This window comes from Oryctolagus cuniculus, chromosome 13 (assembly GCF_051225735.1).
Source record: "Oryctolagus cuniculus isolate XC-2025 breed Fujian yellow rabbit chromosome 13, ASM5122573v1, whole genome shotgun sequence".
Classification (NCBI taxonomy): Eukaryota; Metazoa; Chordata; class Mammalia; order Lagomorpha; family Leporidae; genus Oryctolagus; species Oryctolagus cuniculus.
Window position 1 is genome coordinate 9,863,634 of NC_142879.1, and position 22,245 is coordinate 9,885,878.

The 22,245-nt window shown below is 41.0% G+C and overlaps 1 protein-coding gene across 4 annotated transcripts in view; it reads left to right on the forward strand.

Annotated features, from left to right (window-relative positions):
• The window catches only part of CDC73 (cell division cycle 73), a 141,417-nt gene that overhangs the window by 41,662 nt on the left and 77,510 nt on the right, over positions 1 to 22,245 (forward strand). For 3 of the 4 annotated variants that reach the window (XM_002717688.6, XM_070054912.2, XM_089312022.1), the window contains 3 exons: positions 727 to 825; positions 4,860 to 4,938; positions 7,818 to 7,882. In XM_002717688.6, the coding sequence (XP_002717734.1) occupies positions 727 to 825; positions 4,860 to 4,938; positions 7,818 to 7,882 (243 nt within the window). Of the gene's footprint in view, positions 1 to 726; positions 826 to 4,859; positions 4,939 to 7,817; positions 7,883 to 18,712; positions 18,781 to 22,245 lie in introns of all 4 variants that reach the window. The other variant, XR_016219483.1, reaches the window with a different exon arrangement.

A 22,245-nucleotide genomic window follows, 5' to 3' on the forward strand; every position in this document is an offset into this window, starting at 1 on the left:
TCCCAAGTGGGTGCAGGGCCCAAGCACTTGGGTCATCCACCACTGCCCTCCCAGGCCACAGCAGAGAGCTAGAGGGAAGAGGAACAACCAGGACAGAATCTGGCGCCCCAGCTGGGACTAGAACCTGGGGTACCAGCGCCGCAGGCGGAGGATTAGCCTAGTGAGCTCCGCTGGCCTAGCAGTAGTTAACCATAATTTAATATAGTGAATGTTGCTAAGATTTGTTCATACAAACATTTATTTCTAAATACTGTCTTTGAAGAATACTCACTAATTTCTAACAGTATCTTAAAACTTTGACCATCACATGTACTCTGTAGCAATCTGAAATTAGCACTGCACTTTAGTATACCTAGAGAAGGATGTAATAGTTGATGTCCTTTAGAAGTAGGAACACTGCTGACACCAAATGTCATATTTTTATTTTACTTAAATGTAAACTTGTTTCCTGGTTGTGTATTTGAATAGATATAGAATAAATTTGTAGCCAGTTATGTGCTTTAAATAGAAGGAAAATAATACAGTTAGTAATACTATGTTTATAATAATCAGTCTCTGAGTCAGTTTCTTGATGATAGTTGGATTTTTACTTAAATGTCCTGTAGTGTTGTCTTGTTACGATATAGATAGGAAAAAAATTAAAACTTAGTTGTATCTATTAAATAAGCATACTGGTTATATAGAGTTTATTTCAAATGGGCTTAATTAAATTCATTTATATTTCAGAATTTTTCCAAGAATATTTTTGCAATTCTTCAGTCTGTAAAAGCCAGAGAAGAAGGGCGTGCACCTGAACAGCGACCAGCCCCAAATGCGGCACCTGTGGTAAGAATCTTTTACTGACTATATAGTAATTTTAAGGAATTTCAGTGTTGTGGTTTTGAAGATGTCGTTTTTTTTAAGATTTGTGTTTTATTTGTTTGAAGGACAGAGTTATAGAGAGAGACTCAAGTCTGGGAGAGAGATCTTCCATCCACTGGTTCACTCCCCAAATGGCCACAGTGGCCATGGCTGGGCCAAGCTAAACCTAGGAACCTGGAACTCCATCCAGTCTCTCATATGGGTAGCAGGGGCCCAAATATTTTGCTCCACTGTATGTTGTCTTCCCAGGTTGTTAGCAGGGAGCTGGATCAGAAGTGCAGCAGCCAGGACCCCAATTGGTGCCCATATGGTATGCTGGTGTTTTGGGCAGTAGCTTAACCAGCTGTGCCATAATGCTAGCCCCTTTGAAAACATCTTAAAAGCTTTAAAATCAGTGGGCTCTAAACTTTTTGCAACTTCAGTGTGCTTGAAAGATGTGAGGACCCTCCCAGGACTACAAGTTAAGTATTACAGTGGTAATCATTAGCTCGAGACATACCCACCTGAGAGTCTGAAAGGAATTATACAGGAAAAGCCCTCTGAGTAGTTATTTTAGGTAAACCATAGCTGGCCTGCTCACTGTTGGTTGTAACATAAGGACTGTTAAAAGTAAATACCCTCAAAAAAGAAAAAAAGTAAATACCCTGAGCCTGCACTGTATCAGAGTAGGCTAAGCCTCAGCTCGTGGCTTCAGCTTCCCATATAGGTGCTGGTTCATATTCCGGCTGCCGTGGCCTGGGAAGGCAGTAGAGGATGGCGTGGGCCCCTGCTCCTGTTTGGGAGATCTAGAAGAAGCTCCTGGCTCCAGGCTTTGGATCAGTAGAGCTCCAGTTGTTTCAGCCATCTGGGGAGTGAACCAATGGTTGCATGACCTTTTTCTCTGTCTTTCCCTCTCTCTGTCATAACTCTACCTCTCAAATAAATAAATAAAATATTCAAAAAGAAAGGTAAGTACCCTGCCCCACTGTCTAGCATGGGGCTGTTTTTTTTGTTGTTGTTGTTGTTGTTGTTTTTTTGTTTTTTGTTTTTGTTTTTTGTTTTTTGTTTTTTTTTGACAGGCAGAGTGGACACTGAGAGAGACAGACAGAGAGAAAGGTCTTCCTTTTGCCGTTGGTTCACCCTCCAATGGCCGCCGCGGCCGGCGCACCGCGCTGATGCGATGGCAGGAGCCAGGAGCCAGGTGCTTTTCCTGGTCTCCCATGGGGTGCAGGGCCCAAGCACCTGGGCCATCCTCCACTGCACTCCCAGGCCACAGCAGAGAGCTGGCCTGGAAGAGGGGCAACCGGGACAGAATCCGGCGCCCCGACCGGGACTAGAACCCGGTGTGCCGGCGCCGCAAGGCGGAGGATTAGCCTAGTGAGCCGCGGCGCCGGCTTGGGGCTGTTTTTGACCGCTCTCTGTGACATCCTTTTTTTTTTTTTCTTTTCTTTTTTTTTTTTTTTTTGGACAGGCAGAGTTAGAGAGAGAGAGAGACAAAGAGAAGGGTCTTCCTTTTTCCATTGGTTCATCCCCCAAGTGGCCACTACATCCGGCATGCTGTGCCGATCCGAAGCCAGGAGCCAGGTGCTTCCTCCTGGTCTCCCATGTGGGTGCAGGGCCCAAGGACCTGGGCCATCCTCCACAGCCTTCCTGGGCCACAGCAGAGAGCTGGACTGGAAGAGGAACAACTGGAACAGAATCTGTTGCCCCAACCGGGACTAAAACCTGGGGTGCCGGCGTCACAGGCAGAGGACTAGTCTAGTGAGCTGCGACGCCGTCCTGTGACATCTTTATGGATGTATTTCTTCTGATCACCTGCCACGCAGCCATTTCCCTGTGTCTCAGTTTTCGAGCTTGAGAGCTGACCGCCTCCTCTTTGAAGTGTCACTGTGGGCTCTCCCCAAGTAAATTGCCTTGCAGTTACTGTATTTAAATTCAGCATACTTTCAGGTTTTACTGAAAATTCTTCTAGTTCTTTTTATATGCTTCAACAAAGGAAGAAATATAAATAAAATTATTCCTATTTTATGTAATTTTAAAAATGAATTGGAGGCTGGAGCTGTGGCTCAATAGGCTAATCCTCCACCTGCGGCGCCGGCACCCTGGGTTCTAGTCCCAGTTGGGGCGCCGGATTCTGTCCTGGTTGCACCTCTTCCAGTCCAGCTCCTGCTGTGGCCCGGGAATGCAGTGGAGGATGGTCCAAGTGCTTGGGCCCTGCACCCACATGGGAGACCAGGAGGAAGCACCTGGCTCCTTTCTTCGGATCAGCACAGCGCCGGCCATGGCAGCCATTAGGGGAGTGAACCAACGGAAGGAAGACCTTTCTCTCTGTCTCTCTCTCACTGTCTGTAACTCTCTCTCTGTCTTTCTCTCTCACTGTCTAATTCTGCCTGTCAAAAGAAAAATAAATTTGGTAAGAGTACTAGTATAACTAGTTTAATGATATTTGACTTTCAGAGTAGTAGAGGGAGGAGAGGGAGAGGGGAGAGAAGGAACGAGTCTTCCATCTGCTGGTTCACTGCCAGATGGCTGTATTACCCAGCGCTGGGCCAGGGCAAAACCATGAGCCAAGAGCTTCATCCAGGTCTCCAACATGGGTGGGATGGGCTTGAGTACTTGGGCCATCTTTCTTTTGTTTTTTGTTTTAGAAGATTTTTTAAAATTTACTTCAAAGAGTTACAAAGAGAGAAGGGGAGACACAGAGAAATCTTTATGCTAATTCATTTCCCAGCTGAATGCAATGGCGAGCACTGGGCCAGGCTGAAGCCAAGAACCTGGAGCTTTATCCAGGTCTCCAACATTAGTAGTAGGGGCACAGACACTTTTTATAGTTCATTAGCAGGTAGCTGGAATGGAAGTGGTGTAGGCGGACACGAACCAAGTGGGATGCTGGCATTGCAGCTGGCAGCGTTACCTGCTCTGCCACAACACTGTTCCCTAGAGCCAGGAATTTAATCTGGGTCTCTCATGTGGTTCTAGAGGTCCCAAGTACCTGAGTATCATCTGCTACCTGCCAAGATGCACTTTAGCAGGAAACTATAATCGGAAGTGGAGCCAGTAGTACTTAAATCCAGACGCAGGGATACTATTTAAATGTGCATCTTTATGTTACAGGTTGTGCGTTTTGGGTAAAACATTTGTGAATTAAGTTATGTCAGGCTAGTGTGGTTCAGCGGGTTAAGCTGCTGCCTGCAATGCTGGCATCTCTTAGGAGAACTGGTTTGAGTCCTGGTTGCTCTTCTTCTGATCCACCTCCTTGCTGATGCACCTGGGACAGCAGGAGCAGATGACCCAAGTACTTGGGACCCTGCTACCAACGTGGGAAACCCAGGTAGACTTCCAGGCTCCTGGCTTCAGCCTGGCCCAACCCTGGTTGTAGTCATTTGGGTGGTGAACCAGCTGATGAATATCTCTTTCTTTCTCTCTTTCTCTCTCTGTATTTCTGCCTTTCAAATAAAATAAATCTTTCAAAAAATTTTGTGTTATTAGAGTAATAGCTTTTACCAAGTATTTTACAAAAATAACTTATTACTTCAGCTTTATCCTGTACATTTATAATGGGCTTATTGTCATGGTTGTCTTATTTCATTTAATAAGGAATGGCAATTTGGCAGAAAATTCAATTAAAAGACTTTAAATGTCCGTTCAGTAACCCTTGGATTAAAATGTTTTTTCTTTGTCAAAAAAGTCATAACTGGAGGGACAGTGTTATTCATAAAGACATTTAGGTAATCAGAATGAAATTACTTTACTCATTTTATCTCTGCTGTTTCTAAGACTTTTGCTTTTTGCCTCAGTGTAAGTGTTCTTGGCATTCCTTCCCATTGTCCTCGATAGGGATGGTAATTTTCTAGTCTCAAAAATAGACATAAAAGAGCTAGTAGTCTGTTCCCTACTTTCTTACTGGCTGTTGTAAGAAAAAGAACTTAGAAGAAAATATCATTATTCTTGTTTTAATTATGAGTACTAAATAGCATATGAGAATATTAACATGTGACTCATGACTTATCTTTCTCAAGGATCCCACGTTGCGTACGAAACAGCCTATCCCGGCTGCCTACAACAGATACGACCAGGAGAGATTCAAAGGAAAAGAAGGCAAGTTGCTTAATGTTTGTCTTTTGCTTCCTGTCGTTGTGCTGAACTTAAGAGGCAGTGTAGGGGCCGGCGCTGTGGCGCATAGGGTTAAAACCCTGGCCTGAAGCGTCAGCATCCCATATGGGTGCCGGTTTTAGTCCCAGCTGCTCCTCTTCCGATCCAGCTCCCTGCTATGGCCTGGGAAAGCGGTGGCAGATGGCCCAAGTCCATGGGCCCCTGCACCTGTGTGGGAGACCCAGAAGAGGCTCCTGGCTCCTGGCTTCGGATGTGCCCAGCTCCAGCCGTTGGGGCCATCTGGGGAGTGAACCAGCAGATGGAAGACCTCTCTCTTTCTGTAACTCTGTCTTAAAAAAAAAAGGACAGTGTAGTATAGCGCGATGTTTAAGGCAAGGATTGGCAAAATGACATCTGCTGGCCAAATTTTTGTAGCTTATTGGAACACAGCCACACCCATTCATTTGTGTATTATCTGTGGCTTTTATAACTCCATGACAGCAGTCTTGAGTTGTTTTTGTAGAGGCTGTGTAGTCTGCAAAGCCTGGAAATAATATCTGGCTCTTGACAGAAAAAATTGAGCAACTCTTATTTAATGGCATGGATTCTGACCCACCAAGTTTGTGTCACAATTGCTTTTTGTGTGACTTTTAATGTTATTTTACTGCATTCTATCTTGGTCTCCTTATGTGTTTAACTACAGTATTAACTTCTTAATAGTGACAGTTTTTATCTCTTAGGGTTATTGTGGGAAGTAGTTATTAATTCCCTAGGATTGTGTTTATTATGTATCCGTAAATGTTTGCTGTTATTAATAGTAGTTGTGTTTCTTAAGAATTTATTTTAAGGGGTCAGCATTACAATAGGATAGCAGGTGTAACTGCAGCCTGTAATGCTGGCATCCCGTATGGGTGCTGGCTATGTCCTGGCTGCTCCATTTCTGATTCAGCTCCTTGCTAATGGCATGGGAAAGGCAGCGGAAGATGGCTCAAGTGCTTGGGCCCCTGCCACTACGTGGGAGACCTAAATGAAGCTCTTGGCTTCAGCCTAACTCAGCCCAGGTTGTTGCAGCCACCTGGAGAGTAAACCAGCAGATGGAAGATCTCTGTCTCTGTCTTTGTCTCTCTCTATGCAACTCTAAAATTCAAATAAACAAATCTTTTTAAAAAGAATTTATTTAGAATGGGGATTTATATCAAATTATTTTCCCCAAATTATAAATTTATACATTGAAAACTTGGGAAGCACAGGCATGTAGAATCATTGTGGGAGGTTTTTTTCTGTGAAAGTCTGGATGGTATTTTGACTAATATAGTAGTGACCATTTCTACATTATTGAGGTGGTTAGTAAGATAGGACCAATGTCCATGCTTGGAAGCTTCAATCATCTTGAATTGATTTATGAAAATAGAAGCAGCTAAAGGTTTATCATTTGTGATTTTTTTCTGTATAGTTGGAAATCTCCATTCTTTGAAGAATGTATTGTTTTGATGTAATCAGTTTTGTGTGCTTATTTTGTTTAGTGGATGAAAGCACACACTAAATACATACCATAGGAAGATGGTGATCTGTTCTTCACTGTAGTGTTTTCTTTTGGGATGAATTATGTAACGTGGGGATTAATAAATTATAGGTTTCAAACAATATCAGACCCTAGAGGCAAAATCTGATAGTCCTCGTTTGTGTACATACATCATTTATGCTGTTTTTATACTGGAACTGTAGAATTCAGTAGTTGTGATGGGGACTGGCCTGCAATGTATAAAACATTTGTTATGACTCATTACAGAAGGATATCCTGGAATTCTGTTCTGCGACTCCCATCGTTATTTACAGTATTATTTTCTACAAAGTAACCCATGCCTTATGATTGTAATTTTGGAACACAATTTTTGTTTTTTTATAATATTGGGACTTCTCTTTGTATCATACTTTTGATGATGCTGTCATTGAGAATTAATAATAAAAAATCTGAGAATTATAAGTATGTAATTGGTTTTTTTTTTTTTTTTTTTTTTTTTTTTTTTTTTGGACAGGCAGAGTGGACAGTGAGAGAGAGAGACAGAGAGAGAAAGGTCTTCCTTTTGCCGCTGGTTCACCCTCCAATGGCCGCCGCTGCAGCCGGCGCACCGCGCTGATCCTGGCAGGAGCCAGGAGCCAGGTGCTTTTTCCTGGTCTCCCATGGGGTGCAGGGCCCAAGCACCTGGGCCATCCTCCACTGCACTCCCTGGCCATAGCAGAGAGCTGGCCTGGAAGAGGGGCAACCGGGACAGAATCCGGCGCCCCAACCGGGACTAGAACCCGGTGTGCCGGCGCCGCAAGGTGGAGGATTAGCCTATTGAGCCACGGCGCCGGCTTATGTAATTGGTTTTTGATAAGCACCTTCTACACAGGAGAATCGTTGTTGTATATTGCATGTTTTTGAGACTAGAGTCTGTTTTAAAGTTTTTTGGCTGAAGACTTATTTATTTGAAAGGGAAAGACAGAGTGATTGTCCATCTTTTCATTCCCCAAATGGCCCCAACAACTGGAACCAGATCAGTTGAAACTCTGGGAATTCCCTCTTCATCTTCCCCATGGGTGGCACTGGCTCTCTTCTGTTCCCTTCCCAGGCATGTCATACAGGAAGCTAGATTGGAAGTGGGGCAGCTGGGACTTGAACCGGTGCTTAGATATGGGATGCTTGCCTGGTGCACCACAACTCGGGCATTTGTTTCAAAGTTTTATTTTCTGAAATATGTAATTTAACTTCATTTATATGTGTATATGTACATGTAAAATAGATTGAAGACTGTGTTACCTTGTTGAACTGTCATAGATTATTACTGTACATTTCTTATTGATTATAAAAGTAGGTAAAGTCTAAATAACTCTTTTCTTTACAGAAACGGAAGGCTTCAAAATTGACACTATGGGCACATACCATGGTATGACGCTGAAATCTGTAACGGTAAGTTGTTTTCACTGGCAGAGGGTGCTTTGTTTGAGGTTTTTTTATGTGAGTGTGGCAGACGGTGAAGAAAACTTTTGCTTTGTAACATTTTCATATTTCCAACATTTATCTTCAGTGACCCATTGTGCTGATAGGTCAGTGTGGTGTATTACTTGATTGTTTCTTCGTTTTTTTACCCAAACTGAGTTGAGTATGTATAAATACAAGCTTTTTGGATTATCTTTCCAAGGAGGGTGATGCTACCTGGTTAGAGTATTTAAAGCCATTAAGGCGTTACAAGGTGATGTTGGGGAAGTTCTTTGTTATATAATAGCGTATGTTCCTTTCTCTCTCTCTCTCTCTCTCTCTCTCTCTCTCTCACTGTCTACTCTGCCTGTCGAGAAAAAAAAAATGTGTTTCTGTAAAAAGATGCATTGCATTGGCTGATTTGTGATGCATACAAAGTATGTATATGTCTGTAAGTCAGTGGTTCACTTTTAGTATACTTCTTTATTTTTTTAACTCTCTAGAAATGATTACTTTTAGATGTTCTGTCCAAGCTATATTTAACACCTTTAATATTTAGTTGGTGAAAGAACTTCGTAATGTAGTTGACTTACTCAATTACCACACTTTGCATGTTATTTTCTAGAGCATTGTACATTCTGTGCTTTAAAATTGTGTGTTTTAGTGTGTCTGTACACTTCAAACACTAATACCAAATTTTTGTCTTTATGACTCATTAGATTTTTATAGGCCCTACATGATATGGAATCATAATATATTTGCTGTGATCTCTCAGTGTTACAATATGTCTTTATATGTACTTGGGGGCTGGCGCCGTGGCTCACTAGGCTAATCCTCTGCCTGTGGCGCCGGCACCCCGGGTTCTAGTCCTGGTTGGGGCACCCGTTCTGTCCCGGTTGCAAAAGCAGATAGTAGATACAGGTAGAGAATATGATTAAACAACTCAAATTTTTGTTTTCTTTATGGACTTCAGTTTGGGATTAGGAATTACATATTTTGTTAATACACTTGTTTTTAAATTGCCATCTGATTTGTTATTGTATTACTGAAAATAGATAAATTCATGCAGTGGGTACTTACTGAGCACTTGAGTCAGACCCTGTTTCAGTTGCTGGAATGTAGCTATGAAGAAGACAGTTGAAGCTTCAAGCTTAGAGAGAGCCCTGTGAGGCAAGGCAGGGATCTAGAATTGGGCCCAGAAGAGCAACAGTAGGAATGCCAGTTCTCCAGAATGAATGAGAGGAAAATGCTGAGAGATTGAATATACTCATTTTACACCAACTTCCTGATTGTTCGTAACTTCAAAATATAATTAATGGCTGTAAGACTGAATTTGAATTTTTGTGTAATTGAGTTGTTGACATTTTCTCGGATCATGGCTTGCCTACTGGTTGTTCTGCAAGTGAATGACTGGAGGTGCACAATTTTTAGCCTTAGGTAATCATCAGAGTAAGTTTTTGTTATCGGTATCAAGTTGTTTTTATTTTCTTTATACCTATAACTCTGAAATGATGAGCTTCTGTGCGCATAGTACATTCAGTAATAGTTTTTACAGTGAAATTTTTTAAAAAGGTTTATTTAATACTTGAAAGTCAGAGTTACACAAAGAGAGAAGGAGAGAGAGAGAGAGAGAAAGGTCTTTGATCCGCTGGTTTACTCCCCAATTAGCCGCAATGGCTGGAGCTGCACCAGTCTGAAGCCAGGAGCCAGGAGCTTCCTCTGGGTCCCCATGCAGATGCAGGGACCCAAGGATTTGGGCCATCTTCTGCTGCTTTCCCAGGGCATGGCAGAGAGCTGGATCAGAAGTGGAGCAGGTGGGACTCGAACTGGTGCCCTATATGGGCTGCCTTCACTGCAGGTGGCAGCATTACTACTTTCCACCGTGCCAGCCCCTACAGTGGTATTTTTTTCCTGAGCACTTTTTTTTAAAGTCCAGGGATAGCTTTTAAATTGAACAGTATAAGGTTCTGCTTTCTCATTACAGACTTCATTTCTAAATATCTTTAAAGGTGAATTTAAACTGCATGTGATCACAAAGAAGCGCTGTGTAGAAATGCAACAGCGAGACTAACAATGGTTTAATTGGTCATCATTTTAATACTCATTTTAAGTCTGTGTGGTGCTTGTTACCTGAAGCATTTAGAAGTTGTTGGAAAAAAAGTCATAGTGAAATAGTTGTTGCTTTCAGTTATATCTCAAATTTATGCTTCCAATTTAATGTGTTTTTAATCCTTGTTTTCTGTTTTGGTATTATTACCTGTTTATAAACTTGTCAGCTGCACCAGTTTTCTACCTTAATTTTCTAGCTTCTTATAATAACCACCTAGACATTCAGAGCTGTTGAATGAAACTATGTGTTCAAAGGCTTTGCTCTTTAGTGTTACTTCCTCTAACTTATTGTAGTTTATTTTTGGTGTCAATGTTCTTCAGGGTTTTGCTAGGCCCACTTGGTAGGTAGATGCAGTTACTGAAATTAGGATCATTCTGCATTAGGATTATTAATGTTAAATTCAAAATCAGAGTTCTGTTAGATGCAAGTTCAACTTGTGCAGATGGTATGACCATTTTTATACAAATATATTTTCATTTTGTATGTTATGAAGAAAGGAGTATATATTTTGTAAGAATTACAAGTTGATGAAATTTGTTACTGAAATAAGGCATGAACAGGGTGCTTTGGTAATAGAAGGGCACTTCAAAAGGTCCTGGAAAGAATTGAAAGATAAGTTTATGGCCAGGGCCGCAGCTCACTAGGCTAATCCTCCGCCTGCGGCACCGGCACACCAGGTTCCAGTCCCGGTAGGGGTGCCGGATTCTGTCCCGGTTGCCCCTCTTCCAGGCCAGCTCTCTGCTGTGGCCTGGGAGTGCAGTGGAGGATGGCCCAGGTGCTTGGGCCCTGCACCCCAAGGGAGACCAGGAGAAGCACCTGGCTCCTGCCATCGGATCAGCGCGGTGCACCGGCCGCAGTGCGCCAGCCGCGGTGGCCATTGGAGGATGAACCAAAGGCAAAGGAAAACCTTTCTCTCTGTCTCTCTCTCACTGTCCACTCTGCCTGTCAAAAAAAAAAAAAAAAAAGATATGTTTAGGGGCCGGTGCTGTAATGTAATGCGTAAAGCCATTGCCTGCAGTGCTGGCATCCCATATAGGTGCTGGTTGAAGACCCGGCTGCTACACTTCCTATCCAGCTCTCTTCCATGGCCTGGGAAAGCAGTGAAAGATGGCCCTGCACCTGCATGGGAGACTTGGAGGAAGCTCCTTTCTCCTGGCTTCAGATCGGCACAGCTTCAGAGTATCGAAGACCTCTCTCTTACTCTCTGTCTCTCTATCTCTGTCTCTCTCTCTGCCTCTCTGTAACTCTACCTTTCAAATAAGTAAGTAAACCTTTTTTTTTTTTTTTTTTTTTTTTTTTGACAGGCAGAGTGGACAGTGAGAGAGACAGGTCTTCCTTTGCTGTTGGTTCACCCTCCAATGGCTGGCGTGCTGCGGCCGGCGCACTGCACTGATTCGAAGCCAGGAGCCAGGTGCTTCTCCTGGTCTCCCATGGGGTGCAGGGCCCAAGCACTTGGGCCATCCTCCACTGCACTCCCAGGCCACAGCAGAGAGCTGGCCTGGAAGAGGGGCAACCGGGACAGAATCCGGCGCCCTGACCGGGACTAGAACCCGGTGTGCCGGCGCCGCAAGGTGGAGGATTAGCCTAGTGAGTCACAGCACCTGCCAATAAACCTTTTTTTTTTTTTTTTTTAATAATTTATTTTGGTGTAAAAAATATTGAAGTTCATACATACATAGTTTTTCCATAATACACACTTTTCATGACTTTTTTGCACCAGAATAAATTTATCTTTTAATTCCATTTTCCATGAACCTTTTGAAGAACCCTGATGTTCATAAAAATAATAATTTAATAATTTATTGAAATGTATTATCGGAACAGAAATCCAGGTATCTTTAAAGGTTTTGGAATTACATCGTTGGGTCTCTGGTTTAAGTAGGCCATGAAATATATTTCACAGTAAAGGTTTCAGAGGCACAAGCCATGAAATTGTTAAATTGCTAGAGAGCTTTTCTGAGTTGAGAGGATTTCCTGAAAAATGTTACTTGGGTTCTATAATGTTTTAAGAACACTAAGCAGATTTTGTGGTTCAGAATCTTGGTTCTTAGTAGTAGGTAAAGACAAAGGTATGCACTCTTTCCCAAGGCTGTTTCCCCCAAGAGTTTGCAACTCCCTGTTTCCTGTTGGTAATACTTTTGGGAAGAACTAGTGTTGAATAGAATCAGTTTAATGAAAGCTATTTTAAGATTATAGTTAGAATAAGAAAATGATTCAGTTGGGGAATGCCAGAGTATATCTGTTTGGGTTCCCTTTTTGAAGGAGTCATCTTAGACTAAGACAGTGTCACTTGAAATTGCTTTTCGTTATACAGTAAATAAGAAGAGATGGTGAAGACCTGTTTTTGTTATCGGGAAGTAGCAAAGAACCTGTCTGCTTAGGACAGTTCCAGTGGGAAGGATGTAAGCTGTGATTTACAGTCCACTGTTGTTATTTCTGCGGATTTGGTAGTTGTATTGTGAAACAAGCCATTTTAAGCTGTCTAGCTACTCCTGTTCAGGTGGAAAGGTTACAAACTCGAAACCCCTTGTTTTCCCAAGGTTTGTACTGAACACTGTTGATTACGTTACTGTGTTCATTTTGCGGTAGGAGTTTGCACCCTAACATTGTACAGATTGAAAGGTTTCCCTTAAGATCTCCACTTGAATTAACTCCAGCAGACAGTTCTTCAGTAAAGCTTTTGGGCGAACCATTATTTGGGTAGTAAACTTGTATTCCCAGTATCTCCATATTAGAGGAATAGTACTACAGTCCTGTCAGGAAGACGTTGAATCTGAATCTATCAGCCAACATAAGTTCTTTTTATTTATTTTTTTTATTTGAAAGGGAGAGGGACAGCCAGAAAGGGGGAGACATCTTCCATCTTCTGGTTCACTCCCCAAATGATTGCTGCAGCTAGGTCTGAGCCAAGCCGAAGCCTGGAGCCAGTAACTTCCTACTGGTCTCGCATGTAAGTGGCAGGGGCTCAGGTACTTGGGCCATTTGCTGCTGCTTCCCTGGGTGCATTAGCAGGGAGCTAGATCAGAAGTGGAGCAGCCAGGAATCAAAACTGGCAGCTCTACGGCATGCTAGCATCGTGGATGTTCGGCTTAAAACGGTGTGCTTCAATGCCAGTGGGCCCCCACCCCCGTTATATTCTTAAAAGCAGGAACGCATACGTTAGTAACCCTTCTGCCCACCAGCGTTTCATAAAGCTTCCTTCATTGTCATTTGGTTGTTGGTTATTTGTTGTTCATCTCTGCCAGAGGTGGTGTTGGAGTGCTGTAGTGCAGCTTCACTCTTGGTTCCAGACTCGTGCTAATGAGGAGCCCCGGGAACGCAGTAGCCCTGGCTCAAGTACTTGTGTTCCTGCCACCGTGTGGCAGACGTAGATTGAGTTCCTGGCTTCCGTCACCCCAGTCCTTTCCTCTGAGGACATTCGAGAGGCGCACTAGTGCATCGTAGCTCGCTCGCTCTCTCCCTCTCAAAAATACATGTGAAATTAAATGTTTGTTTAAAACAGAGGCTGTCTGACCTGATTGGGTGTTGGGTCCATTACTCTGGCAACAGCTACATCCGTCCATCTGAACAGTGGCTACCTCCTTTTAATAATATGTATTTTTAGATTGCCAGAGACTTCACCATATCTTTTTTTCAAAAGATATATTTATTTATTTGAAAGGCAGAGTTAGAGACAGAAGCAGAGAGAGAGAGAGAGAGAGAGAGAGAGAGAATGTTTTCCATCTGCTGGTTCACTCCCCAAGTGAGAGAGAGAGAGAAAATGTCTTCCATGTGCTGGTTCACTCCCCAGGTGGCACAGTGGCCGGGGCTGGGCTGATCTGAAGCCAGGAGCCTGGATTTTCTTCCAGGTGTCCCATGCAGGTATAGGGGCCCAAGGATCTGGGCCATCTTCTACTGCTTTTCCATAACAGAGAGTTGGACTGGAAGATGAGCAGCCAGACTTGAACCAGTGCCATATGGGGTGCTGGCACTGCATACCTGATACGCCACAGCACTGGCCCCACCACTCTGGTTTTTATGTAGTGTTCTTCACTTATTTATGCTCCCTTCATGTAACCTATTGGCCTTTCAGTTTGAAGATTCCTAATCTGAATAAAGACACTTGCAGCTTAGAAAGTTAAAAAAAAAAAATCAGTTGGAAACACAACAGATGTAAGGCTTTGAAGTCAGTCCTGGTTTTGAATTCTTCTACTACAAATCCTGCTGGTGAAGTTGAAATTATTTAACCCTTCTATCAGTGCTTTTGTTTTACTTTGCAATAAAGATTATATGCTTTGTATCACAGTATTGTTGAGAATTAGAAAAGACACTATACAAATTGCCTAGCACAAAGAGGACTCAACAAGTGATGACTTTTACTACAAAATTTGTGATTCTGTCTGTCCATTTGACTTATGTGTAAATGCAGGCAAGAATAGCTTAATGAATATATTTAATATTACCTGTTGAATGATACAGTTTTCAAAGTTCTGAAGAAGAGTTTAATTAAATGTTAAGAGAATCCTTTTCCTCTCAAGTAATTGGGATATTTTTGCTCTAGCTGTGTATGTTTATCTTACAGCAAAGGTCTTTGGCCTTTGAGAGAAAATGGCTGAAGAGGTTACTGTATGAAGTAGATGATATAACTCAGCCTTTTCCATCTACTTTTTTGGCCTCATATGTAGGAAGAACTGTAATTTGTTAGATTTAAATGGTGAATGTAAATGAACCACATGGTGTTTCATTCAGTAGTGGATGGTCCATACAGCAGTGATCCTGTAAGATGGTACCTCCTGTCCTAGTTGGCGTCAGTACACTGAAGTGTCCACACCACAGAATTGCCTAGCTGGCGTCAGTACACTGAAGTGTCCACACCACAGAATTGCCTAATGATGCCTTCTTCAGAATGGATCCCTGTTGTTGAATGATAGTTGGCCATATTTACTTTGATTCAAAAAGTATATAAACTGTTTGGAACTTTAATATGTAATCATATAATTATAGATACAGATATTACTTTCATAATATATGACTTTCTACACTTTACATTTATATTAAAATATTCTACTTGAGAGTAATATATGACATTTGAAATAATTTCCCAAAATTTACTGTCCTGATGTTTCAGAGAACAGGCTGGTTCCTGTGTCAGTCTGTGCAGTGTTTGGTGGACCACCAAATCAGGGCGGGGGAACCTTTTTTTCTGCCAAGGTCTATTTGCATATTTATAACATCATTCATGGGCCATACAAAATTACCTACTTAAAAATCAGTCTGCTACAGATTTATTGAATTTTGAGTCCTGCATGCAATTGCCAGGCCAGACCAATGATTTCAAGGGCCTTTTATGTCCCACAAGCTGTATGTTCCTCACCCCTGCCCTAAACAAACAAAGCATTTGATTTCATGTATGTGCGTGTGTGTGTGTGTGTATACACACACAAAAAAACTATATATAAAGTATAAACATTTAAGAATAGACGTCTTTATATCTCTTAAGCTGTTGAATGTTAATTTTACAAAATTACTACCTGTTACATGAAGTAATACTTAAATAATAATATATATATTTTTAAAGATTTGTTTGTTTATTTTAGAGAGAGAGTTACAGAGAAAGGGATAGACAGAGAAAGGTCTTCCATCTACTGATACACTCCCCAAATGGCCGCAATGGCTAGAAGCTGACACGGAGCCAGGAGCCAGGAGCTTCCTCAGGTCTCCACACAGGTGCAGGGGCCCAAGCACTTTGGGCCATCTTCTACTGCCTTCCTAAGCTATAGCTGAGAGCTGAATTGGAAGTGGAGCAGCAGGGACTCCAACTGGCACAACAGACAGAGGCTTAGCCCATTATACCAGAGCACCACCCCTATTAATATATTTTCTGTGGATAGTTATCTTTTATTAGATTTGCATGTTCATAGTTTTTCTAAAGAGGCTTCTAAATTGCATAGACAATTTTTTGTGCCCAAAATTTTAATTACATTCTTGTTATAATGTTCCCACCATTTTTTATTTTATTCAAGAAGCAGAGGGGGAGGATGGATGGATGGATGGATGGATAGATATGGAGGCAGAGAGGGTGATAGACACTCGAATAGTGAGTTCCATCCCACTGGTGTACTCCCTAAATGCCCTAGATGGCCAGAACTGGGCTAGCCCATAGCCAGGAGGAACTCAGTCTAGGATCCAACCACTTGAGCCGGGGCCTGCTGCCCCAGGGTCTGCATTGTCAGGAAGCTGTAATTGGGATCCTGAGCTGGAGCTGGAGTGTAGCCCAGGCACACAGTGGGGGACTGTGGCTTCTCAGCCAGCATCGTCACCACTAGATTAATTGCTTGCTCCTTCCTTAGTGATTTCCTAGTGATTTTTCCAGTTGCATTTTTGGGGAAAAAAATGTAGGAACTGATTATGTATTTGGACCATAACCTTGAAACAAGAGATATGAGAAAGCAGTTTTCCCCTCAGAGAGAACTTTTTTGAATTTTGTGTTATGATTTGTTGACCTGTTCCTTGCAGCAAATTAGGCATCAGGCTTTTCTGATTTTTTTTTTTTAATTTTAATCTGAAAAGTGGTATATCTTCCTTAGGATTTGTTTTAAAGTTTAAATATGTACAGATGTACCTTGCTTAGTAATGTCTCAGTGCTCTTTCATTGTAACTTGAAGTTAATTGTAATTATTGCAGAAATGTTTATGTATATAAAATTTTGTAAACATACTGAATAATAGTAATTTTCTTCTAGTTGGCTTATATTTAGAATGAACACTTATTTAGATGCTTGGGTATTAATCTTGTTACTGTGATACCTTCTGGTTGGTAGGAGGGTTATAATATGATTGAACTCTAGTATTTTGTGAGCATAATCAGCATTTTGATTCTAATGTACTTAAAAAAATGAATTATATAGCAATAGAACATCCTAATGGGTGTCAGGGAAGTCTAATACATCTGAAATAAAGGTTATTTTAATAATGTTTTTTAATCTTAGGAGGTATCTTACTGAGATTTATTAAAAGTCCATTGCACAATGAATAGCACTTTTGGTATAAGCTTATACGTTTAAGTTTTATTAATTTAGTTTTGTATTTTATTAAAGAGTAATTATTGGTTTACCCAAAACATCTTATAGGTTTAGTAGTATCTGTAGCATACCCTTTACAAATTACTTTCCCATGACCAAGTAAGCATAAAACTACTGAGATTTATTTTTGAAATAAGCATAAACAACATTATTGTTGGTACATATATTGAGTACTCTGAAAATCATTGTATAATTTAATTTAACATCACCTTGCCTCAGGGTTGTCATGTGGATCCATAAGAATAGGAGAAAATAGAAACTACTTTGGAAATAGTGTATTTTGTTAACAACATGATAAAATTTTTTATTATGAAACTTCACTTTGATTATATATATTCTCTTAATTTTAGTTGAATTTGCAATGCTGTTATATATGACTTTCAAAATGTCACAAAAGCAGATTTAGTTTCCTTTTTGCTTCCTGTTGTCTCTTGGACATACAGTTAAAGAGCATTTTATTCCAGTTTCTATTTTTCTGTATCACTACAACTTTAATCCATTATATTTTAAGAAAATTAGTATCAGCATTGAATGTTTTTCATCACTTTTATTTTTATTAATTTTTTTGGGAAGATTATTTATTTGAAAGGCAGAGTTACAGAGAGGCAGAGAAAGAGAGAGGTCTTCCATTTGCTGGTTCACTCCCCAGTTGGCTGCAACAGCTGGAGCTGGGCCAATCCAAAGCCAGGAGTCAGGAGCTTCTTCTGGGTCTCCTGTGCTGGTGTAGGAGTCCAAGGACTTGGGCCATCTTCTACTGCTTTCCCAGGCCATAGCAGAGAGCTGGATTGGAAGTGGAATAGTTGGGACTCGAACCGGCACCCATAAGGGATGCTGGCACTGCAGGTGGCGCCTTTCTATGCTACGTCAACGTCATCGGCACCCTATTTATTTAGAGAGTTACAGAGGGAGGTAGAGACAGAAAGAGAGAGAGGTCTTCCATCGACTGTTTCACTCTCCAAATGATCGCAACAGCTGGAGCTGAGCTGATCTGAAACCAGGAGCCAGGAGCTTCTTCTGAGTCTCCCATGCAGGTGCAGGGGCTCAAGGACTTGGGTCATCTTCTACTGCTTTCGCAGGCCATAGCAGAAGGTTGGATCGGAAATGGAACAGCCGGGACTTGAGCTGGCGCCCATATGGGATGCCAGCACTGCAGGCCACTGCAGGCACTGCGCCACGGTGCCAGCCCCAGTTTTATCACTTTTAAATCAAACTCCTTTTCTGGGTATTTTTAGACCACTTCTATTCTTTTTCATAGAAATACCTGTATGTATTTTTCTTTGTTACTTTGAAGAACATAAGTTAACCTTTAATATCCTTAATTTCGTGAAAGATAATTTGAACCAATTTGTTCATTTGAAAAAACCCTAGTGTTTTTAGCAGGGTGCTGTATTTGCATGGTTAGAAACGTCCTTAGTGATACTTTGTTGATTGTTGTTGGCTGAGCTTTTAGTTTGCTGTATCAGTTTATTGAACTTTGTAAACAGATTTGAATCTGTAGATTTTCAGTCTTTTCTGTAATTTTTGTACCCAGATATTATTTCTTTAGTTGCCCTAGTATTTGTTGGATTGATTAGTCATCCCTTCCCATTCCCCTCCTCCATCTTGCCAAGCCTCACTGATCTGTAATTCTAAGTTTTGGTTTCTTTTCCAGGTCTTTTGCTTGATGGATGTTTCTTTTAGTGTTGTTCTTCTTGTCTTTCCTGCTTCTCATGTTCCTCTGTGAGTGACAGTTCCCACATTTATTTTAAATGTCTATTTTTAAGCTTTTATTTGTTCAACTTTAGGACAAACATCTCATTCTGTTATATTTGATTTATTAAAAAGTGTTGGCGAGGAAACTAGTTCTTTTGAATTTAAATTTCTTGATGTAGTAATACAAAGAATCTCATTTAGTCCTAGAGAGGGTAGGACAGATAGAGTGACCTTTCGTTAGGTATGAGTTGTAGGCCTAGGATATGTCCTGTTTAGTTTTGTTTATTTAAAAGGATTACTTATGGAATTTTGGAAATTTCTTATCTCTACCTTTCATTTACCAGAGGCTGATAATGAAATGAATGAAGTTACTTAAATACTGCCATACAGTTAATTCAGTAATTAAAAAAAATGTTTAAGAAACACACTCATGGGGGTGTGGATTTGCCATGGGGAGTGAGAACATGCTTTCATCTAGTGGTTCACTCTCTAAATGCTTGCAGCAGCCGGGGTCTGAAAGTGGGAGCCAGAACATTCTGCACGTCTCCCATGTAGCTGACAGGGACCCTACTACTTGAGCCATCATGGCTGCCTTCCTAGGATCTGCATTTTCAGGAAACTGGAGTCAGGAGTCAGGGCCAGAGCCAGAGCTGGGAAATTACTCAAGTACTATACTGTGGGACGTGGGTGTACTGACTGGTGGCTTCACCACTAGACCAGACGCCTGCATCTTTGTAATCGAGTAGTTTCAGTACTACGAAGACACTACAGTTTGAGGTTTTGTTTAGCTTTATATGTAAATGCTTAGAGTGTAATCAGATAAGCACAACATAAAACAGAGTTAATAGAGAAAAAATAATATGAGTACCACTGTGGAAGTCTTTATGTATAAGTAGTGTTGGGATGAACATTTTATGTAGTTTCAAGAGGGCAGCGTTAAAAAAAAATTCTGCCTTGATACACTTACTTGAAAGATGTAAAAATAGGTAGGGACCAGTGCTGTGGTACAGTAGGTTAATCCTCTGCCTGTGGCACTGGCATCCCAAAGGGGTGCCGGTTCTAGTCCTGGCTGCTCCTCTTCCAATCCAGCTCTCTGCTAAGGCCTAGGAAGGCAGTAGAGTATTGCCTAAGTGCTTGGGCTCTTGTACCCACATGGGAGACCTGGAAGAAGCTCCTGTCTTTGGATTGCCTCAGCTCCCACTGTTGTTGCCATTTGGGGATTGAACCAGTGGATGGAAGACCTTTCTCTCTGTCTCTCCCTCTCACTATCTGTAACACTACCTCTCAAATACAAAAATAAAAAAAAAATCTTTAAAAAGAAAAAGATACACAAAGTATGATTGCAAAATAGGAGCCTTATTTAAGAATACTTGATAGATTTTATAGAAAGTTTTTAGTCACACTTCACTCAGTTACACCTGTATAAAACTTGTTTTGTGATATGAAACAACCATTTTCAATAACTGGAAGGAAAACAGATCTTTCTCAAGAAATCACCACCTCCTCCAGCCCCGGTCCATTTCAGTCTGTCTCTCTCACCTCTTTCTCCTTCCTCCTCCCCATCCCATACCTGATAAGTAATACTATTAAAAATGTGGTTGAAGTCTCCACTGGTACATTTAAACTAAGCTTATTAATATTTGTATATGGTATATAGTGAATAGCCTACCCTTATTTGAGCTGTTATTTATGTGATAATTGACTTTTGATATTTTCCCATAAAAAGAAGCAAGCCCTTTTTTTACCACAGTATTTTTACATCTAAGCTCTATTTTACCTTGTAATCTTAGGTTGAATTCATTATGAAATAACTGCCAAGTCTGTGGTAAAAACTAATTTCCAAAACCACTTAGTGTTTATTATCTAGCTGAACTGCTGGAAACTTTACTGCGAAATTTCTTTAAATGAGAATGCAGTAATGAATCAAATATGAACAGAAAATTAATCAGCAGGAATTTGCATGGTTTGTGTATTTTCACCATTGCCTTACATTTTCTCATCTACAGTGATTTAAAAGATTTAAGTGTATTGATTTAGATTGAATGATGAGCATTTTTTTTAAAGATTTATTTATTTATGTGAAAGGGTTACACAGAGAGAAGGAGGAGAGAGGGAGAGGGAGAGGGAGAGAGAGACACAGACACACACACACACAGACTGACTTCATCCACTGATTCACTCCCCAAAATTTCTATCTGCTGGTTCACTCCCCAAATAGCTGCAGTGACCTGAGTTGGGCCTGTCCAAAGTCAGGAGATAGGAGCCTCTTCCAGGTCTCCCACATGAGTGCAGGGGCCTAAGCACTTATGCCATCCCTCTGCTGCTTTCCCAGGCACATTAGCAGGGAACTGGATCAGAAGTGGAGCAGCCAGGACTCGAACTGGTGCCCATATGGGTTGCTGGTGCTGCAGGCTGTGACTACCCATTATGCCACGGCATTGGCCCTGGCGAGAATTTTTTGTAAAGGGCCAGATAGTAAATATTTAGTCTTGCAGTCTAGTAGACAGAATCAGAGAAATTATCTAGATACTTAAGCAAAAAGAAGTAAATCAGATTTCCATAAATTTCTAATGACAAATATAATATTTCATTAGCAAAGCAATGCTACAGATTTTTATAATGAGAAGAATGATATTTATTTTTAGAAGGGGCATTGGCATTTAATTAGTGTTCAGAGTTAGTGCTCCATATCACTAAAATTGATTGCAAACATAAATTTGTTAATACCGATCAGTAATGAAGTTTATATGTATTTCATTTTTAAAAAGTATCTTTTCAGATAGACAGGTACTGCTAAATATTGTTATCAGTCCATGAGTATATGATATTAATTGAGCATTAATCACCACGTGGAAGGCATTTTTAGAGTTCTAGAAATTTTTCTTGATACTTGATTTCTAATATGTCATTATACTTCAAAGGTTATTTGGAAGTTCTCTACTTGGATCATTAGATGAATTAGATGAATTAGATGAATTTTGAAATCAGGAAACTTCTAAAAAATTTATTTGTGCAGAGTTAGAGAGAGAGAGAGACACACACACACAGACAGACCGAGACATCTCACTGGTTCATACCCCAGATGATCGCAATGGCCAAGGCTGGACCAGGTGGAAGCCAGGAGCTTCATCTGGGCTCCCATATGGGTGGCAGGGCCCCATGTACTTCCTCTGCTTTTCCCAGGGAATTTAGCAGGGAGCTAGATTGGAAGTGGAGTAGCAGGGATGATGAACTGGCACCCTTATGGATGCCCGCTTCACAGGTTGTGACTTTATCTGATAGTCCACAATGCCAGCCCCTACATTTGTATTGAAGTCTGAAGAATATAGCCTGAACTCTAGTTGGAATATGGAAAATATATCTGCTACAGATTTGGGTGAGAATGAAATTCTCATTTCTGGTTTTAATTTTTGACTGCCTGGGAAATGCATAGAGTGGCTGGAGGTTACTTATAATTTAAAAAACCTTAGTTGTCATGGAAATGACATTATG